This window comes from Peromyscus californicus, unplaced genomic scaffold (assembly GCF_007827085.1).
Source record: "Peromyscus californicus insignis strain IS unplaced genomic scaffold, ASM782708v3 Scaffold_20__1_contigs__length_68692818, whole genome shotgun sequence".
Taxonomy (NCBI): Eukaryota; Metazoa; Chordata; class Mammalia; order Rodentia; family Cricetidae; genus Peromyscus; species Peromyscus californicus.
In genome coordinates this window covers 56,205,367-56,223,820 of record NW_026294503.1, presented here as the reverse complement: position 1 = coordinate 56,223,820, position 18,454 = coordinate 56,205,367, and the positions used below count along the sequence as shown (strand labels likewise).

General features: G+C 44.1%; 1 protein-coding gene across 1 annotated transcript in view; it reads left to right on the top strand.

Moving 5' to 3' along the window:
* The first annotated feature begins 498 nt into the window (after positions 1–498).
* Slc2a13 (solute carrier family 2 member 13) overlaps positions 499–18,454 on the top strand; it is a 289,669-nt gene continuing 271,713 nt past the window's right edge. Inside the window, exon 1 of the mRNA XM_052748693.1 lies at positions 499–1,130. Within this exon, the coding sequence (XP_052604653.1) occupies positions 608–1,130 (523 nt within the window). The 5' untranslated portion in view covers positions 499–607. The remainder of the gene's footprint in view (positions 1,131–18,454) is intronic.

Genomic DNA, 18,454 nt, shown 5'->3' with positions numbered 1-18,454 from the left:
CTTTTTAGAAGGGCAGAATCTGAGGAAGGACTAGCAGGGAGAAAAGAAACTAGAGAAACCAGGAGAACACGGTTCTGAACTGCTCCAAAATAATCTAATTGCAGGAGAGCAGTAGGACACCCACTCAAACAGGACCGAGCTAGGTGGGTGTCAGGTAGCCCCAGCCTTGCCTACCTCAGATGGCTGGAAGGCGGGCAGTCCGGCTTAGAGACCTTTACCTCATGCACAGTCTCCTGTGGGCCTTCACACTCAGGCCAGCAGCTCAGCTGCAGCCCCAGGCAGGCTTCATGGGGTACAGGTACCCGGGCCTCCAGCAAGAGCACTTCGGCCTGGGGGCCGGCCGCTTGACCCCGCCCACCGAGGGAGGTGGGCCGCGCCCGCAGGAGGAGCTCCTCCCCCGCCCCGCCCACGAAAGGAGGTGCTTTCCATTTGGCCCCGCCCCTCTAAACGGGCCAAGTGACGCACGACCCCGCCCCCGACCGCTTCGCAGCGCCAGCCTAGCAGAGGCTGCAAAGGCGGGCGGCTCAGCAGCTGGCCGCGAGTGAGTGCGCGCTGCCCCACGGAACTTCCCCGCAGCCGCCCCGGCGGTGCCCGCCTGTCCCCCTCCATGTCCCGCAAGGCGAGCGAGGACGTGGAGTACACGCTGCGCAGCCTGAGCAGCCTGATGGGCGAGCGGCGCCGCCGGCAGCCGGAGCCGGGGGCGCCGGGCGGGGAGCGCAGCCTGCTGGCCGCCGAGTCGGCCACCAGCCTGCAGGGCGCGGAGCTGGAGCGCGCCGCTCGCCGGCAGTTCCAGCGCGACGAGACCCCCGCCTTCGTCTATGCGGCCGCCGCCTTCTCGGCGCTCGGCGGCTTCCTGTTCGGCTACGACACCGGCGTGGTGTCGGGGGCCATGCTGCTGCTGCGGCGCCAGATGCGCCTGGGCGCGATGTGGCAGGAGCTGCTGGTGTCGGGCGCGGTGGGCGCGGCCGCCGTCGCGGCGCTGGCCGGAGGGGCCCTGAACGGAGCTCTCGGCCGGCGCAGCGCCATCCTGCTCGCCAGCGCCCTGTGCACCGCGGGCTCCGCTGTGCTGGCCGCCGCCGCCAACAAGGAGACGCTGCTGGCCGGCCGCCTGGTCGTGGGGCTCGGCATCGGTGAGTGGCCGCGCCCGCGAGCCCCACTGACCTCCCCCCTCCCTCCCCCTTGCACTCCCCGGCTTCGTGGCTCTTCGGGGGCTCGGTGTCGCGAGCGCCTTGGTTGGTGGCTGTGGAGGATGCGCTCCCTTCTCCCCGGATTCCCACGTGGAATCTGCGGTCGCCCGCGGGTCAGTCCGCGCCGGACAGCCTGGAGCAATTTCAGAAACCCCAGCTTCCCCCTGATCCGGCCTAAGCTGAGGCCGCTTGTTGAATTTAGGAGGGTCTCCACCCCCTGCCATGCCCCGGAGTGGTTTCCCTGCTACCAACCCTTTTGAGGATGTTCAGCCCAGGCAGCTTTAGGCAAAATACAATAATTTGTAGAGTCAAGGAGTTTTGAACTCCTAAATCTCCGCTACGTTCCAGTTCCATCCCTTCCGCAGTGGCCCATCGTTCCAATAGATAGAATAAGATTTTCTCTTTTCGCTTTATACTTTTTGGTTGACTTTCAGCCTTTCCTATTTTCTAGATGAAGTCCCTTCTTCCTCCCCGCCCCCGTTAGAACTTTTACTTTGGGCCAACATTCACCATTCTTGTTTTGCCTTTCCTGATTTTTTTCCATTTGGGAACCAAATTATCTATTAAAGGTCATATTCATTTCCTAAATTCATTTAGGAGCAACTCCTGTGGATAAATGCCCAGCAAGATAAATACTTGTAATTTACCTAGAAATGAAGAGATTTGGGTTCTCTGGGCATTGATTTTTTTTTTTTTTCTTCAACCTTCTTGCCGAGTGGGGGAGGTACTATTGGTGAGCTCTTGGCAAAGGAAGCTGTTTGGGATGTACCCAGTGTTGTTAGAAAGCACTTTTAAGGGAAAATGGGGATTTGTGATTTAAATCTCACTGGCAGTTTTCCGAATCACACTGTTGATGCTTTTTTTTTTTTTAAGTGTTTCCTGTCATAATTCGGTTTCCTTTAGGGTGCTGTTGAAGTATTGCTTCCTTATGGGCAGGCTAGATGAATGCCTGGAGCTTCCGTGAGCCAACCACTCACTGCTATTTGGTGTGGCTGCTTTTCACCCTTCCAGATAGGTGCAGGGAGAAGCAAACTCATTCCACTCTGCCTGTTGGAGCCCTGAGCCTAAACCGTGGCTCACTCTCCTTGTATCCCAAATCACTGACCTTCCTTTTACTGTTAATTACTGACACTGGGCAAGGCTCTCTGTAAAATGTAGATTTGGTAAATAGAGGTCCACATGACCACCAAACAGACAAAGCAGTGGACATTCTGTGTAGCAACAGTCTGTGCCTGTGGGACCCTTCCATAAATAACCTGCCTAGACTGTTCTCAGCATCCCCAGAATCATCTGCTTGGGATCCATGTCCTCCCTGATGCCCTCACCCTCTTCTTTCCCTGGCATACAAATAGCATTTTAGTTAGCAAGGTCTCATGATTAGCTCCCAGGCTTATGTTTCGAGACTGATGTTTTGCAGATGTGTCTCGGTGAGACTTCCGAGTATCAGATGAAAATTGAAGCATGATGTTGATTCTTGCCTGAGAGTCCTGAGGCCTCTTCAGGGTCCTTTCAGGTAGATCTAGGATATGGAATTATGAGGAGAGCGGACTCTAGTCAGCTTTGCAAAAAGAGGCAGGTAGAATTGGATGTCATCCCTGTAGGACAGGGGTTCTCAACCTTCCTAATGCTGCGACCCTTTAATACAGTTCCCCATTTGTGCTGACCCCCAACCATAACATTATTTCATTGCTACATCATAACTGTAATTTCGCTACTTCTGTGAATTGTAATTGAAGGCCCCAATGACCACCAAACAGACAAGCCAGTAGACGTTCAATCTCTGTGTGGCAATGGCCCATGCCTGTGGGACCGTTCGATAAATAACCTGCCATGACTGTTCTCAGCATCCCCAGATGCTGCTTGGGATGATACATAGCCTCCCTTATGTCCTCATCCTCTTTTTTTCTGATATGTCTGATAGGTGAACCCCCCCCCAAGGGGTCTTGACCCACAGATTGAGAACCACTGCCTTAGGAAGAGCAGCTTACTGATGGAAATAACATATTGACAGGCAAGGAGGATTTGAACAGTGGCCATTGAAGCAAGGCGGTGCATACAGAAAGAAATGGATCATGTAATTGAGGAAGGAGAGACCACACTGGGAGAACAGCTAAGCAGGACCTGTGGTAGCTTTGAGAACAAGGACAGGTGTGATGTCATACACAGTCTTTGACATAGGATCGATAAAACTCAGAAAAACCACTTCAAGTTCAAAGGAGTGGTTAAGCCAGACTCACAGATCACTACCCTTCCAAAGAACACATAGTTATTTGTTAGGTTCAAGGAAATAGATCCCTGATGTGTTTTGTTGATGTTGTGGGAGACAATACATCAATTTTGTCTCTTTAGTATACTAAATCTGGACTTATCTCATGGTCTTTTAAAACAGGTGATCTTTATATGTGGTCAGCAGGGTTTTTTTTTGTTTTGTTTTGTCCTGTGATAATTTGGTAAATGTTGAATAACAAAATGTATTTTGTGCCATTTCTAGACAAGTTCTCCATAATATCCTTTCTCCTCAGATTTACCCTGGGGAAATCTAAGGCCCTTCGGGACAGGGACTTTGTTAATTTTGTTCAGATTTACAAATTTGTATTCTGGAGCAGAGAAGAAACATGTTGAATGCTTGAATGACTGATGATCAGAAATGTTACAAACAAACAAACTAAAACGTTCCTTGCTGGTGTGCTGTCAATCATTTAAGATTGTTCTTTGAAAAAGAAAATTGAGTGCATTATGAAAATACCTGAAGGGTCATCTAAAGGTTTTCGTGTTGTGCTTTAATGAAATTATTCTTTCGTCTCTTCATGGTCAGTTCTGTTAGATTTGGGATAGGGAGTAATTAGCTAAATATAAGCCCACCCTCGAGGTGTTGATTCTCAAATGGAGCAGGAAGCCATGTTAATAGGCGACTACAAAGCAATAGAGGGTTCTCTAAAGTGCCATAGAAATGGGGAGAGCAGGTTCTTGACAGCTTTGGTATTTACACAGAAAAGATCCTGGAGGGGCCTGAGGGACAGCTCAGTGGTTAAGAGCATAATCTGCTCTTGCTGAGGCTGAGTTCAGTTAGCAGCTTCCATGTCTGGCAGCTCACAACCACCTATAATTCCAGCTTCAGGGAATCTTTGGGGTTGCTACAACGGCACTCACATGCACACAGCCCCATACAGACACATTCATACACAACTAAAAATTAAATTTCAACCGATACAGAATTAAGAAAGATTTTACAGAAGCAATGTTTAAGTTAGAGGTTGAACGATAAGTAGGAGTCCAGCAGATGATGCAAGCAGGAAGTCAGGAAGTGCTGATTTCTTACCCTGTACGTCCTGGGCACAGGAGAATTCTTTATTTATGCTGTCTCATCTAATCCTCTTACCTCTGCCCAGGTCTCCTGTTGCTGGATGTGGAAACTCTCCAGCAGTTACATGGAAAGGTAATAGATATAAAATCAGGATTCAGTGAGCAAGACCTTAGAAGTCTTTCTTTCTGTTTGACTTTACATTTAAAGTGGAGCTCACCGTGGGCGTGAAGGCACAGAAAAGTCAGGTTTTGAAGTATGGCTGATTGAAAGACTGAGGGGATCATCTGCCTGGCTGGGCAGCGGGAGTCTGTTGAGAGGCTGTGTGTGCAGGGTCAGTCACTGCAGCCATGGAGGCTCCAGCCATGGCTGTAACTCATGAAGCTTCCCCAACCCGCCTTTCCTCTTTCCATTCTGCTTTGTAGCTCCTCCCTCTTTCTTCCCTACTTTCTTGTCTCTTGGAAGATCTTTAGAGCCAGAAATTCTTTGCGGAGTTGGGGAGCGCAGAGTAAGTGGAGAATACTTGAGCAAAGCATTAAAGACCTATTGGTCTCTTCAGTAGAGATCTTTAAAAAAGAAAAAAACTGTTGACCATAGATAGAGTCATTACAGATCTGTGTTCAATGAGTCTTGAAGATAAGCATTAGAAAGAAAGGGTATTTGTGCTTTTTTTTTTGGGGGGGGGGGGTAAGAGAAATCTATTTTCTTGGTGAGCTGTAGCAAAATAATGTCCTGAGTGCTGTTGTGCACAGAGCACACTTTAAGTTTTTTCATTTTGTCTCACTCAGCACAGAGACCAGACTTTATTATTGCCCCTGCTTTTTACATTTTTAAACTTGAAGATTTAGTTCGAACAGGACACATAGGTTGGATCCCTGAAATTAACAGAATAATCTTACTTAGGTGCGGCCCTCACACGAAGTCCATTTTTGTAGGTGCCTTTATTCTTTGATATTTTTTTTAAACTGGGGTATACTTATAATAATGTTTTAAAATAAAATGACTGAGGGGCTGGAGAGGGGGGGGATGGTTCAGCAGTTAAGAATGTATACTGCTCTTTCAGAGGACCTGAGTTTGGTTCCCAGCACCCATGTTGGACAGTTCATCACCGCCTGGGAATCCAGCCTCTCTGGGCACTGCATGTATATAAACACACTCCCCCTCCTTACATATGCTTAAAAAATAATGAAAATAAATCTAGTGAAAGAATGTGAGAATTTGCTCACTTGTTTTGTTTTCTCTGGCCCTGTGTTTCTCATGCTTATCATGTTTGGAGACAGCAGAGTTTAAGAACATGGCACTATAACCACACATGCAGGCGAGTTCTGGCCCTGGTGCTGGCCTTCACCACAACTGATGACTGGTGTCTTAGTGCTCTTGTAGGGAATATCAAGGTGCTGGAATTCTGAGATTCACTACTGTTCGGACCTTTCCTGGGAACTGACATCACAGCCGTTTACATAGCATCAGATTTGTGGAACTCTTAGGTTTTCCTCAGTTTCCCTCCCGGTCTGTCAGCACTTCTGCTAGAATATCATTTATAGCTTCCTCCTGCAGTTTGGAGTTGGTATAGCCTACTGAGCAATCCTTTCAGAAGTATCACTGTCTCTTTAAATTCCTATTCCTTTTACTGTAAACAAATGTGAAACCTTGTTTGATCAAAATAAATGCAGTACAATATGGCGATTAGTGTAGATGCTTTTCATTAGGCTGAGCAGAGTTAACCTGAAGCAGTTGGATTTTCAAATAAGCAGCTAAGGTAAAAAATATTTCTGTGGGGATGACAGCATGATAAAATTTGTTTGTTTTTTACACTTTTTAAAAAGTTGTTTTCAGACAGTTCTTTTTTTTTTTTTTTGAAGTTGGACTTCTGTATTCTATTGGCCTTATTTTCCCAACTGGTATGAAGCATGTATACATGGAGCTCTCCTTGACTCCAGTGTTTTCCATGCATGCATGCATATATGCTAGCCATGTCACATCTCCCTTGTCCTATCTGTTGGCACAGAGTTTGACCTTGCAGAGTCCTGGTAGATTATGGCCTGATTCTGTTTGTCTGTAGCATGAGAACGCTCTCCACAAGTGAGTAAGGTGGTCATTAACATGAGTTATATTAAGTTGTTCAAGAGACTTCTGTATTTCCCTTTTCTGTCATGCAAGTGCAAGTCAACTAACTTCATCCTGGTGATAGACCAATATGGCAGCCAACCTATAATTAATAGCTGTACTTCTAATAGTAGCTGATGCTAGTGATAGAAAAATGTCCCTTGTCCTGAGGAACGTCTATACTCAAACACTCAAAATTTTACACTATTAAAACTTGTTTCCCCCAGGTAGGGGTATATGTGTGTGTGTGTGTGTGTGTGTGTGTGTGTGTGTGTGTGTGTGTGTGTGTGTGTGTTGGGGACAGATACACCTTTCATTAACTTTGTACTACAGTTTGGAAGGGTGTAGTGAGCAGTATGTGTCAAAGGCACACAGAGTAGCCTCATTTCTTAACAGGTTATGCAGTGTGAAGGTGTGTCACCAGAGGCTAGTGGCATTAGCACTGGTCCTTATTGCCTTCAGTGTCCCTCTTTTCTGAGTCTATGCAGTCATTTTTCATGGCAGACTATCACATCTAAGAATTGATAGTTCATTGAATGCTTATACTTCTTACATGCTGTATACAAATTCATGTAGTCTTCTCAATAATTGAGTGGGAGAATGTAACTGCTAGTTTTAAGAAAATATTTTGGCAGAAAAAGTAGAGTGATTTCCTCATAGCCACAGAGCTACTGGGTAGGACAATACGGCATCTAAGAGGTTGGGTTTCAAAGTGTCTATCAGTTAACTTTTCTCATTGTCGCGATCAAATAAATACCTCACAAGAAGCAATTCAAGGGAGGAAGAGTTTATGCAAGCTCATGATTTGAGGATGTAGTAAATTGTAGTGAGGAAGGGATGGTAGGGGGACCAGGAAGTGCTGGGGGATGTAGAAATATGAAGTAGGAATTCAGCTGACTATGACAAAGCTGTACCTGGAAGAAGCCAAGGGCCTTCCAGAGGGTAAAGTCAAGTCTTAAGGAGTCTTGGTGATACTGGCTTTTGAATATTAGCCATTTCCTGCTATGAATGTCTCGTGTGCTATTATTGTAGCTTTTCCATTCCTAGAACAACAGTGTATTTGATCATTCATTGGGCACTCTTTCCCCTATACAACTGAGGTATTTGGATAGTTCCACCTGTGACACAGGCAAGACTTCCTTTTTCCAGGCTTTTGTTTCACCCTTTTTAGCAGCATTAGAATCAGATGTCTGCCTTCTGTAGTTATCTCCTGTAGCAAGCATCCAAGGCTAGGGCCATCTCCAGCAAAAGCATTTTATCTGAGATACCTCTCAAACGTCCAAGGACAAAGGGCAGACAGAATAAGCATTCCTGACCACCTGCTAGTCTCCGGAATTAAGGTAAACATTCAAATGGAGACACCACCTACACCTGGTAGGTGTTAGGTACATAGCTTTGTTTCTTGTGCAAATTAAGCTTAGACCCTCCTTTCTTCCACGGCCCAAGTTGCACCTCTAGACTTCCCCCTCTAACAATACTCAGAACCAAAAGGGCCTTTTCATACCAGGTGCATCAAGCTATGATGCAGGCTTCTTAGCTAGTTGTAGAGCAGACTTGCCCCACCTGATAGGAAAGCAGCGGAACCAGAGAGTTTCGGATTGGTATGGGTTTTTTAGACTGGACTAGAAAGAGAGGAGGGAGAAGGAAGATGGAAGGAACTTAGAACGATGAGGGGACAGGAGAGGAAGGGACAGAGAGGAGCTAAGTATGAGAACAGAATTGAAGCTGCGTAGAGAGATTTTGACTTAGAAGAATAAAGTGAATGGACTAAGAGCTCGGTGTACAGAGATTCATTTGATGTCCCTCAGATTAGTATCCCAGCCGCTTGTAGCATCTTCCTGGGGACTCTGGGGAGGAAGGAGCCAGGAAGCAGACCAGGCTATAAAGGAAACGAAGAGCAACCAAGAAGTAGACTAGGCTCTAAAGCCTCAAGGCTAGCACCCAGAGACCTACTTCCTCCAGTGAGGCTCCACATTCTAAGATTCTACCACTGCCAAAACAGAGCCACCAGCTGGGACCCAAGTTCAAACACATGAGCCCTGGGGATATAGTTCACATCCACCCAAAAGGGTGTGTCTGTGCTCAACCACAGTGTAGTGACCATCCTCTCTGAGTCTGATGTCACTGTTCTTTGCCATATCCCATGGGAAGATTAATTTTTATTTCAAAGTAGATTCCCTTTAATTAATATTTTCAAATCTTTTAAAAATTAAAATTAAAAAGTTTACATTTTGTATGCATGAGTCTTTTGCCTGTATGTATGTCTGTGCACCACATGCATGCCTGGTTCCCACAGAGCTCAGAAGAGGGCACTGGATCATGTAGAGCTGGAGTTATAGATAGTTGTGAGCCACCATGTGGGTGCTAGGAACTAGATTTGGGTCCTCTGGAAGAGCAGCCAGTGCTGTTAACCACTGAGCCTCTCTTGAGCCCCATCAAAGTAGGTTTTTTTTTTAAATGATATTTTTTAAATTGTGATAATAAATTTTATAAATATATATACAAATAAATATAAATAAAATTTAAAATTGTGATAATACTAAACATTAAATTTACCACATTGACCATTCTGAAGTGTGTAGTTTGTAGTGTGGGGGATGTTTACATGTCACACACCAGATTGCTAGAAAGTTTTCATCCTGTAAAACTGAAAGTTTATTCCCCTTTAACCACCTCCCTATGTTTTATGGTTCTGATGACTTCACGTTCTATAAATGGACTCCTGCAGTATTTGTTCTTTGTCCTTCTGTGACTGGCTTAGTTTACATGGCACAAAGTTCCTGAGATTTACCCACGATGGATTTCCTTGTTATAACCCCCTTGTGTGTGCTTGTGTGTGTGATAGAATCTCCTTCATCCATTCATCCGCTGATGGCATTTGGGTTGGGTCTGTGTCTTTGCTGTGGGTCTGTGTCTTTGCTGTTGTGCATAATTGACCAGTGAGCACAGGAGTGCAGGGATCTGGCTGAGATCCTGCTCTGAATTCTTTTGGATACACATCCAGAAATAGGATTGCCAGGACAGATGGTAGTCCTATTTTCAATTTGCTGCTGAACCTCTACACTCTTCTCCATGGAGGCTGTACAGGCTCAAATTCCCACAGTGCACCATTTCAGTCATTTGTGTATGAACTGGCACCTCTTAGTTTTCCTTTCTTTTGATAGTGGGGATCCTAATCAAGGGACAATTTACATTTCTCTTATAATTAGCAATGCTGAAAACTTTTCATATGCATGTTGGTCATATGTAGGTCTCTTTTTGAAAGTATCCAAATCCTATATCCTTTTTTTTTTTTTTTTTTGCACAAGGTCTCCTGTAACCTAGGCTGACCTCAAACTTGCTATGTAGTTGAGGCTAGCCTTGAGCTCCTGATATTCCTGCCTCTACTTCTAGTTTTTTAACTGGGTTATTTTTGTTAGGTTCCTATATATATTCTGAATATATATATATATATATATATATATATTTTTTTTTTTTTTCTCCCATCTCTTAAGTTGCCATTTCACTCTAGTGGTTGTGTTCTTTGTGCAGTCTTTTATCTTTTATTTATTTTTTAAAGTTTATTTGATTTTTATTTGTGTATATGTGTGAGGATGTGCATGTGTGAATGGAAGTGTTCACAGTGTCCAGAAGAGGACACTGGATCCACCGGACCAGGAGTGAGACACTGGTGAGTCCCCAACATGGGTCCTGGGGAGTGAATTTGGGTGTTCAGCAAAAGCACTACATGCTCTTAGACACTGAGCCATCTCTCCACTCCCTTTGTGCGGTTTTTAAGCTTGATGTTCCTCCCATTTGCCTGTTTTCATTCTGTTTGTTGCCTCAGCTTTTGCTGTGGTAGCCAAGAAATCATGCCCAAGCTGTCATACCTACACTTTTCCCTTAGGTTTTCTTCCGGAGTTTTAGTATTATGTCTTCAACCTGTGTTAGTTCATTTGTATGTATGCTGTAAGTGAGGGTCCAGTTCACTCTTCTGCAAGTGCATATCCTGGTTCCCCATTACGGCCTCATTGCACAGGTTATTTTCCCCTCTGAACATGACATTTATAATAGAGACATTTAGCTGGGCATGGCAGTGTGTCTGTAATTCCATCTATGATGGAGGCTGAGGTAGGAAGATGGGTTCCTTGAGCCCAGGAGTTGGAAGCCAGTCTGAACACTATAGGGGCATCCTGTTTCTTAAACACCCCCCAACCCCCCGCACTCACCCCCAACCCCAAACCCTTTTAATTGTTCCTGTGAAGTTTTTAGAACTGACTTGTGTTCAGGAGTAACAATTAGGAAAACAGATCAGGGTGGAGCATGCTTCCCTGGCTCCGGGCTCATACATGGGCTACCTGCAATTAGGGAAGCTGGGTGCTCTGATGCTCACCTATAGGGGGTTCTGTAGCTGGAGTTTTCTCCAGTCCCGCTTAGGCCGAGGTCAGGACAAATCTCTCTCACCTGCCAGTCCTGCAGACGCTTGGACCCAAGTAAACACACAGAGATTTATATTACTTATAAACTGTATGGCCATGGCAGGCTTCTTGCTATCTGTTCTTATATCTTAAATTAATCCATTTCTATGAATCTATAAGTTGCCACGTGGCTTACTGGTACCTTACATCTTGCTTCCTCTGTGTCTGGCTGGTGACTCCTGACTCTGCCTTCCTGTGAATTCTCTTCTTTGCTTTTCCCGCCTATACTTCCTGCCTGGCTACTGGCCAATCAGCATTTTATTTATCAGCCAATCAGAGCAATACATTCACAGCATACAGAACATCACATTCACAGCATACAGAACATCCCACAGCAGGGTTCCTTACTCTGGGTCTGTGTTAGGGGCATCCTACCCAGAACCCATGGAAATGGCACCTAGGAGTTAAACCGCACAGACAAAGCTGAGATGTGGCAACTAAAGGGCCCAACGTGCTTTTCCCATCTCTCTCTCTCTCTCTCTCTCTCTCTCTCTCTCTCTCTCTCTCTCTCTCTCTGTCTCTTCACAGTGGTTTTCTGCTGCTTCTTTTCCGAACTCTCTCAGCATCTTGTCCATAACCATTTCATGAGTGATGCCTATGTTGGGTTCAAGAAGGCAAAGATAAAAATAGACTGTGTTCTTAAAGGACTGATGTGTTGCAGAGGAAGGCGCATAGGAGATCCCAGTGCTGTGTTGGCTATACAAAGACAGTGCAGGACGTATATGTGTACTCCTTCTCAGACCAGCTTCATTACCACAGTGTTCACTTGGAACCACAGGCCTGACATTTGACACTTCATTCCTTGAGGGGAATCATTTTTGAGCACAGCTGATTTCCTCTGGTAACCAGAGGACCATGGGTTTAGGGTTTAGATGATAAGGTGTTAATAGTATTTATATCCTTCCATGGCATACTTTTTACATAATAATCTTTTGAATATATAGCAAAACTGACAAACATGTGAAATATATCCAGCAGAATAATACTGTAACTGAATGCTGGAAACTCTCATAGTTTGTCTGTTACTGTAGTGACAGTTAATTAATGAAGAGTGCTCGTTCACAAGCCCTGGGAACCCGAACTGCCTGGGTATACAGTGGCTGGCTGCTTAGGAGCTGAGTGGCCTGTCAAAATCTTTATTCCCTTATGCTCCAGTTTCCTCACCTGTCGAGTGACATAGTACCTGCCCCAAAGTATTGTGGGAAGATTAAAGGTAAGGATAACGGAATTTTCCCGAGTTCCTGCCCTGAGAAAATTCCTCCCAGAGTCCTGGGAAAGGTGCTATGTATGGCATGGGGTATCTGAGGGAAAGGAATCTATGTATACTATGCTCTTTTGTCCATTAACTTTATTCTTCTGTGACAAAATTCTATCCATACAGCTTCGGCTCTGTCCACACACTCTCTGTGCCCACTTTTCCTGTCCTCATAGTTTTAGTAAGCTCCTATGCTTTTGATCTTTGTACTCTGTTCCTTCGTCCTCCATCTATCCTTCCTGGCTCCTTACCCCTAGCCCTGATAAACTCTACAAAAGATCTGCCTTACCCTCTACAGAATCTCTGTCTTCCTCCCTTCTCTCTGGCCATGCGGTTCTGTGTCTGCTCTGGGATTTCTCTGCAGTCCTTACTGCACCTGGTTATGCAAAAAGCCCTATAGTCCCCAGTCAATCTCTCTTCCATACCCCTAGGCCTGAAGGAAGGGGATGGTCCAAGCTTCATTTGCACAAGAAAAAAAGCTGTGCATCTACAGCCTGCTTGGCTCCTAGGCTCTGTAGGGGGTGTTAGTACCTAGTGGAACAGTATCTGAGAAGCTTAGCTGTTTGCCAAAATGGTCTGGAAGTATTTGGGCACACAAGAATTTCATAGCAGAAGACAGCTGAAATATTAAAAACTGGATAAAACCAAATATTCCATAATAAATGGCTTGCCTCTAGAAAAACACCTTGGAATTTCTAGGTATATCTATAATATCCAGCTGAATCTCCATAATATATTCCTGCAGCCCACAAGATGAAGGCATTTGTATTTGTAAAGTGTTTTTTCACATGCCTAGCAAAGCAAAGCATCAGCGGTTGTTAAACATTCTCTACAACCTGTGTGGCCATTACCGCCATGTGTCAGTTACTAAGAGCCCTATAAAGGCGTGGCCTAGTGGCAGTTAGAACAGGCTGTTGTGACAATTAAGTGAGCTAATGCATGTAAAGATGATGGGGGAGATAGATCAGCAACTGATCAAATGCTTGTAAGGACCAGAGTTCCGATAGAACACACATTAGAAAAAAGAAAGAACAAACAATAACCGGCCTCACAAGGCACTTGCGACCCTAGTGGTCGGAGGTGGGTACTGATGGATCCTTAAGGCTCTCTCTGGCCATCTCTCCTAGTCTTGGTGAATTGTAAGCCAGGGAGAGAGCCTGTCTCAGGAAAAGGCAAAGTCGATAGTGCCTAAGGAATGATACCCGAGACTCTCTCTACTCTGCCCTTCACGTGCATGCACATTTATCCACACCCAAATTCACAATGTCAGCTGACAATAAATGTTGGTGCTTGTCATTGGGGGTACGTCTCTGCCGATACTCTTAACATCTTTTTACAGCCAAGGAAAATAAACTTGATAATTTTAATGTTACTTATAACTAGTAATAGATTTATATTGGTCTTCTGTGATACAATTTAAACAACTTTGGAAGACAGAAAGTGGGGCAGTGCTCTCTCTCCAGGTTCGGTTTATATTATTTAAGCTTATAGCCAGCAAGACAGATGGAGTTTTCAAATGCATCTTGATGGCTGTAGTTGGTGTGAGAGAGGGGTCTTCTAGTGGGAAAGTGGGAGCCAACACAAAGTTTCAAGGTGTGTGAATCCTTTTTCTCAGCAATGTGGAGGGTTTGTTTAATAGAAAGCTGTGAAGCCGTGAACCTGTTTGTTAGAATGTCGTCATGGCTACTAGGAAGGGGCCATCTGGAACCGTGATATTAGACCAGTCCTGTCTTGTAATTATTTTCTGTGTTTATCAGTAAAATACTCTCAGTGGGAAAGATAGGCCTGCCTTTTAGGAGATAAAGGATGATCTTAATAAAACAAGGCAAAACTTGAAAGTAAGTAGCTGTGCAACCAGAGGAGATTTCAGATGGAAGCTTTCATATAAAGGTCAGTTTTAATACTTTGAGGCGAGTTTATGACTTTAGATGAGGAATTTGTTGCGTACAACATAGTCCATTTGAAAACCAGCACGTGTAACTGAAAACCTGTCTATGGCCATATTACCCTGAACGGGCCTGATTTCATCTGATCTCAGGAGCTAGGTAGGGTCCGGCCTGCTTAGTTCTTGGATGGGAGAGTCTAAACGCTAACCATTTACTTTTTAACTAGCCACTGCTTCTAGTTTTGAAAGAAAAATTGTGTGGAGACTGAAGATGAGTTGTAAACAGGTCGGTCTATGGGTTTAAAATATTTTGGACTATAAGCGTTTTAAAAATTAATATTATCATAACCTCTACTCAGAGATTGTCACGCTTTCCTTATTTCCACATTTACTGTCATGGTAGGAAGAGAATGAATGGGTCATCGACTACCCTCCACTCCTTCTGCCTGGAAGGCCTGTTCAGAACATTAAGTCTGTGATTTTTTTTCAGGAGATAGTTTGACTGTCTGGTTTCCAAGGCACTCCACAGGACCCACAACCTTCTGGCCTGCCTGACAGTTGAACTGGCGGGGCTGGCAAATATGTAAGAAAAAAGGCCTTTGCTTCATTTTTTTTTTTCCTAGTAAACGTTCGGGGGAATTTCATAAATATATTCATCCCTACCTTATATTAGGGAAATATTTATGATCTTTAGCCATTTATTATTTATGTCCATCTCTTGAAGATGATTTCTGATGTTAAAATTCATCACACTTTAGTCAAATAATGTAAAGGGAATAGAGTGCTAATATTCCATTATTATTTTTTTTTGAAGGGAAGATTTGTCATAGAAATCTCATCTGTGTTCTTGAGGTAAAGGTGTGGTATGCAGTCAGCTGCAATAGATTCCAATGCGCAGTCTGTGTGTGGGTGTTTTCTGAGTGCATTTCTCTCTGAACAGAGGTTGGTTAGCATTTGCTTTGGATCGAGGATGAATGAAAGGAAGTGCTGAGACCTTAGGTAGATCAAGCCTGGTAGAATGGTGCTGAGAGTCACATGTCTTCATATGGGGGAATCCAGCTCTTAATTGTGAAAGCAAAAGAGACGCAAGATGATAATATTGTGCAGAGTATACATGGAGTGGACGTAATAATAGAGTCCCAGTGAGAAACTTCCTAGAGTCTTGACAAAATGCCTTTTGACAAAGTAGTAATAAGATTGGGGACCAGTAATGAGAGATAGCAAGTCAAGGTTAAAAAATGACTCCAAATGAATAATATATGTCTGATATTAAAATCAAAATGATTAATGGAACAAAAACGAAGTTCCAGTGATACATGCAACATTATAAGAGTTTTGATTTGGAAAAAAATGAGTATAACTTGCAAAAGAAATAATTATTAAGTAGTAAAGGAAATAACTAAGAACATAGACAAGGGTAGTGTGACTGAAGCCTAGATTTCTTACTAAACTCATGTTCATTTACAAGTCTTTAAAGTTTTAAAGGCAAGAATAGGAAAGTCTTCCCCCCTTTATTACATCTTTCAGATGTATTTATTTTTCTTTTATGTGTATACGTGTGTTGTTTGCATATACACACATGTATCATAGTGCAGAGACTGGAAAAAGCTGTTGGATCTCCTGAAACTGGATTTACAGATGGTTGTGAGCCCACATATGGGTGCTGGAAATCGAACCCAGGTCTTCTGGAAGAGAAGCCAGTGCTCTTAACTTCTGATCTACCCCCCCAGCCCCTAGTTTCCCCTTTTTAATCTGTTAGTTACAACTTCTGAGGAGGGGAGCCGCATGCTTGTGCATATGGAGGCCAGACTTGGATGTCTGCTTCTGTTGGCCTCTACCTTGTTTTCTTAAAATTGAATCCCTTGCTGAATGTGGAGCTTACCAAATCACAAGGCTAGCTGGCCAGCAACCCCAGCATTCCTTTTACACCTCCTGATACTTGAATTACAAATGCAAGCCACCATGGCTGGCTTTTTACATGGGCATCAGGTCCAAACTCAGGTCCCCATGCTTTTACAAGCACTGTACCCACTGAACTTTCTCCATAGACCCAATATCTTTCATTGCATATTTTTTAAAAATAATCTTTTAGACAGGTTATAAATGGCAAGGCTACAAATAGGAACATTTGAGTGAAATTAATTACCAAAATAAATATTTGTGTATAAAGTGTATTTAAAAGACTGAAATCAAGAGAAAAATCTAGTTGGGGAAAAAAAAAGCAACTCTTGAGAAAGTTTTTTGAATGAATTAAAGAATAAAATGAAGGAAATATGTCAAACATGTCTGCTTATCATCTAGAATAGTCTCTAAAAGTCCCTTCTGATTATTTATATACATATATGTAGAGAGTGTGGCACCCCCCACACTCACACACATGAAGATGCACACACATACATACACATCAAATACATACACCACACAAATATGTACACAAAAATGAATTCTGGCTACACAGAGCTTGGAAGCGGATATCCAACTATATATGTAGTGTACATGTGTGTAAAGGGTCTTTTGTGTGTGTGTGTGTGTGTGTGTGTGTGTGTGTGTGTGTGTGTGTGTGTGTGTGTTGGATATGTGTGCACTTGTTTGTACAAGTACAGGCACTCTTGAATGTTTGCGTTGTGTAGTCTAGAAGCCAATGTCGGACGCCTTTGAATATTACTCTATACCTTATTTTCTGAGACCAGGTCTTAACTGTCATTGAACTTGGAACTACTTTAGCTGGCCAGCAAGCCCCACAGACCCCCATCTCTACCTCCCAGTGTTAGGATTACATTTTTTTTTGTCATGTACTATTTTTTATAGGGGCTGGGGACCTAAACTCAGGTCCCCATTTTGTATAACAAGCAGTTGATGGATTGAGCCATCTCCCCAGCTTCCACCTCCCACAATGAAGGTTTTGTTTACTCTTCCTTTTGTGTTTTTCATCCTCTTTACTTAGAATTCAGGGGGTTTTGTTTTGTTTTGTTTTAAAAGATGCAGATATGAACACTGGAAAGACTGACTGACCCAGCTCATTTCCCCCCACATTTTACTTCACCTCTGAGCGTGTGGGTATAAGGGATGAAGATTTTAAGAAATGTCCAAACTGTTATAAAGAATGTACTTGTTAACAGTGGCATGGGTGTAGCTCCCTGTGAGTTCTTAACTCCTTGCCTAAATTGAGAGTGCACATCTTAGCGCTTACTGTTTTCTCTCAAAAAGTTGCTTATTTGGCAATGCAGCGTCAAGGCTTCTCCAAACCCCCATCCCCCTCTGCTGTGCACCCTCTCAGATGCCCCTTATTTCCTTCCTCTTACTGTGGGAGACTAGTCAGTGCCTTTGGCCAAAGCTAACATCCCTTGTACCGGCTCTCTGCCCTTAGGATAAAATGCCCGAGACAGATCAATTAGAAGACAACAGGTTTATCTTGGTTCATAGTCTGAAAGGTTTCAGACTGTGGTCACTTGGACTTTTAGTAGACAGACCTCACGACAGGGAGAACATGGAGGAAGTCTGATCACCTCATGGTGGAGAGTCCAGAGATAAGATCAGGGTCCTAATACCCACTTCAAGAACATGCCTTCCAGGGACCTAATTTCCTTCCAGTAGGCCCCACCATAGGCTGGTGACTAAGTCTTTAACACTTGGCCTCTGGGGAATCGCTGCAAGCCACAAAAATATACGAAGTAGGATTTCAGCTGATTATGACAAAGCTAATACCTGGAAGGAGCCAATGGCCTTCAAGAGGTCAAGCTAAGGTTCAAGGAGCCTTGGTGATATTTGGCTTTTGATTATCAGCCGTTTCCTGCTGTGAGTTTCTTGTGTGCTATTGTAGCTTTTCCATCATTTATTGGGCACCATTTCCTCTCTACTAAAGGAATATTTAGATGACTTTGTGCACTGACAGCTGTGCACAGCCAGAACCCCAGTTCAAGCCTCCCTGTAATTATCGTCATTGGCAGCATCTGGCCAGGTCCATCCCCAGACGGAGGAAAGTACCTTATCAGAGATACCTCTGTACTCTCTAAGAACAGACTTAAGTGTCCAGTCTACCTTTTTGAGAAAGCCTGGTGGATGTGCCTTTTCCCAAATCTTACCTCCAGTTCCAGATCTCCCTTTAACTATCACCAGAGGCATCTAGTGCACAGGTTGCCTAGCGACCGAGCACACTTTCCCCCACCCTTCAGAAAAATGGCAGATAGCTTGGACAGATACAAGCCACAGGAAAAAAGAAGGCAGTTTTATTTTCTCCCATTGACCTAGCAACTTACAGATTCT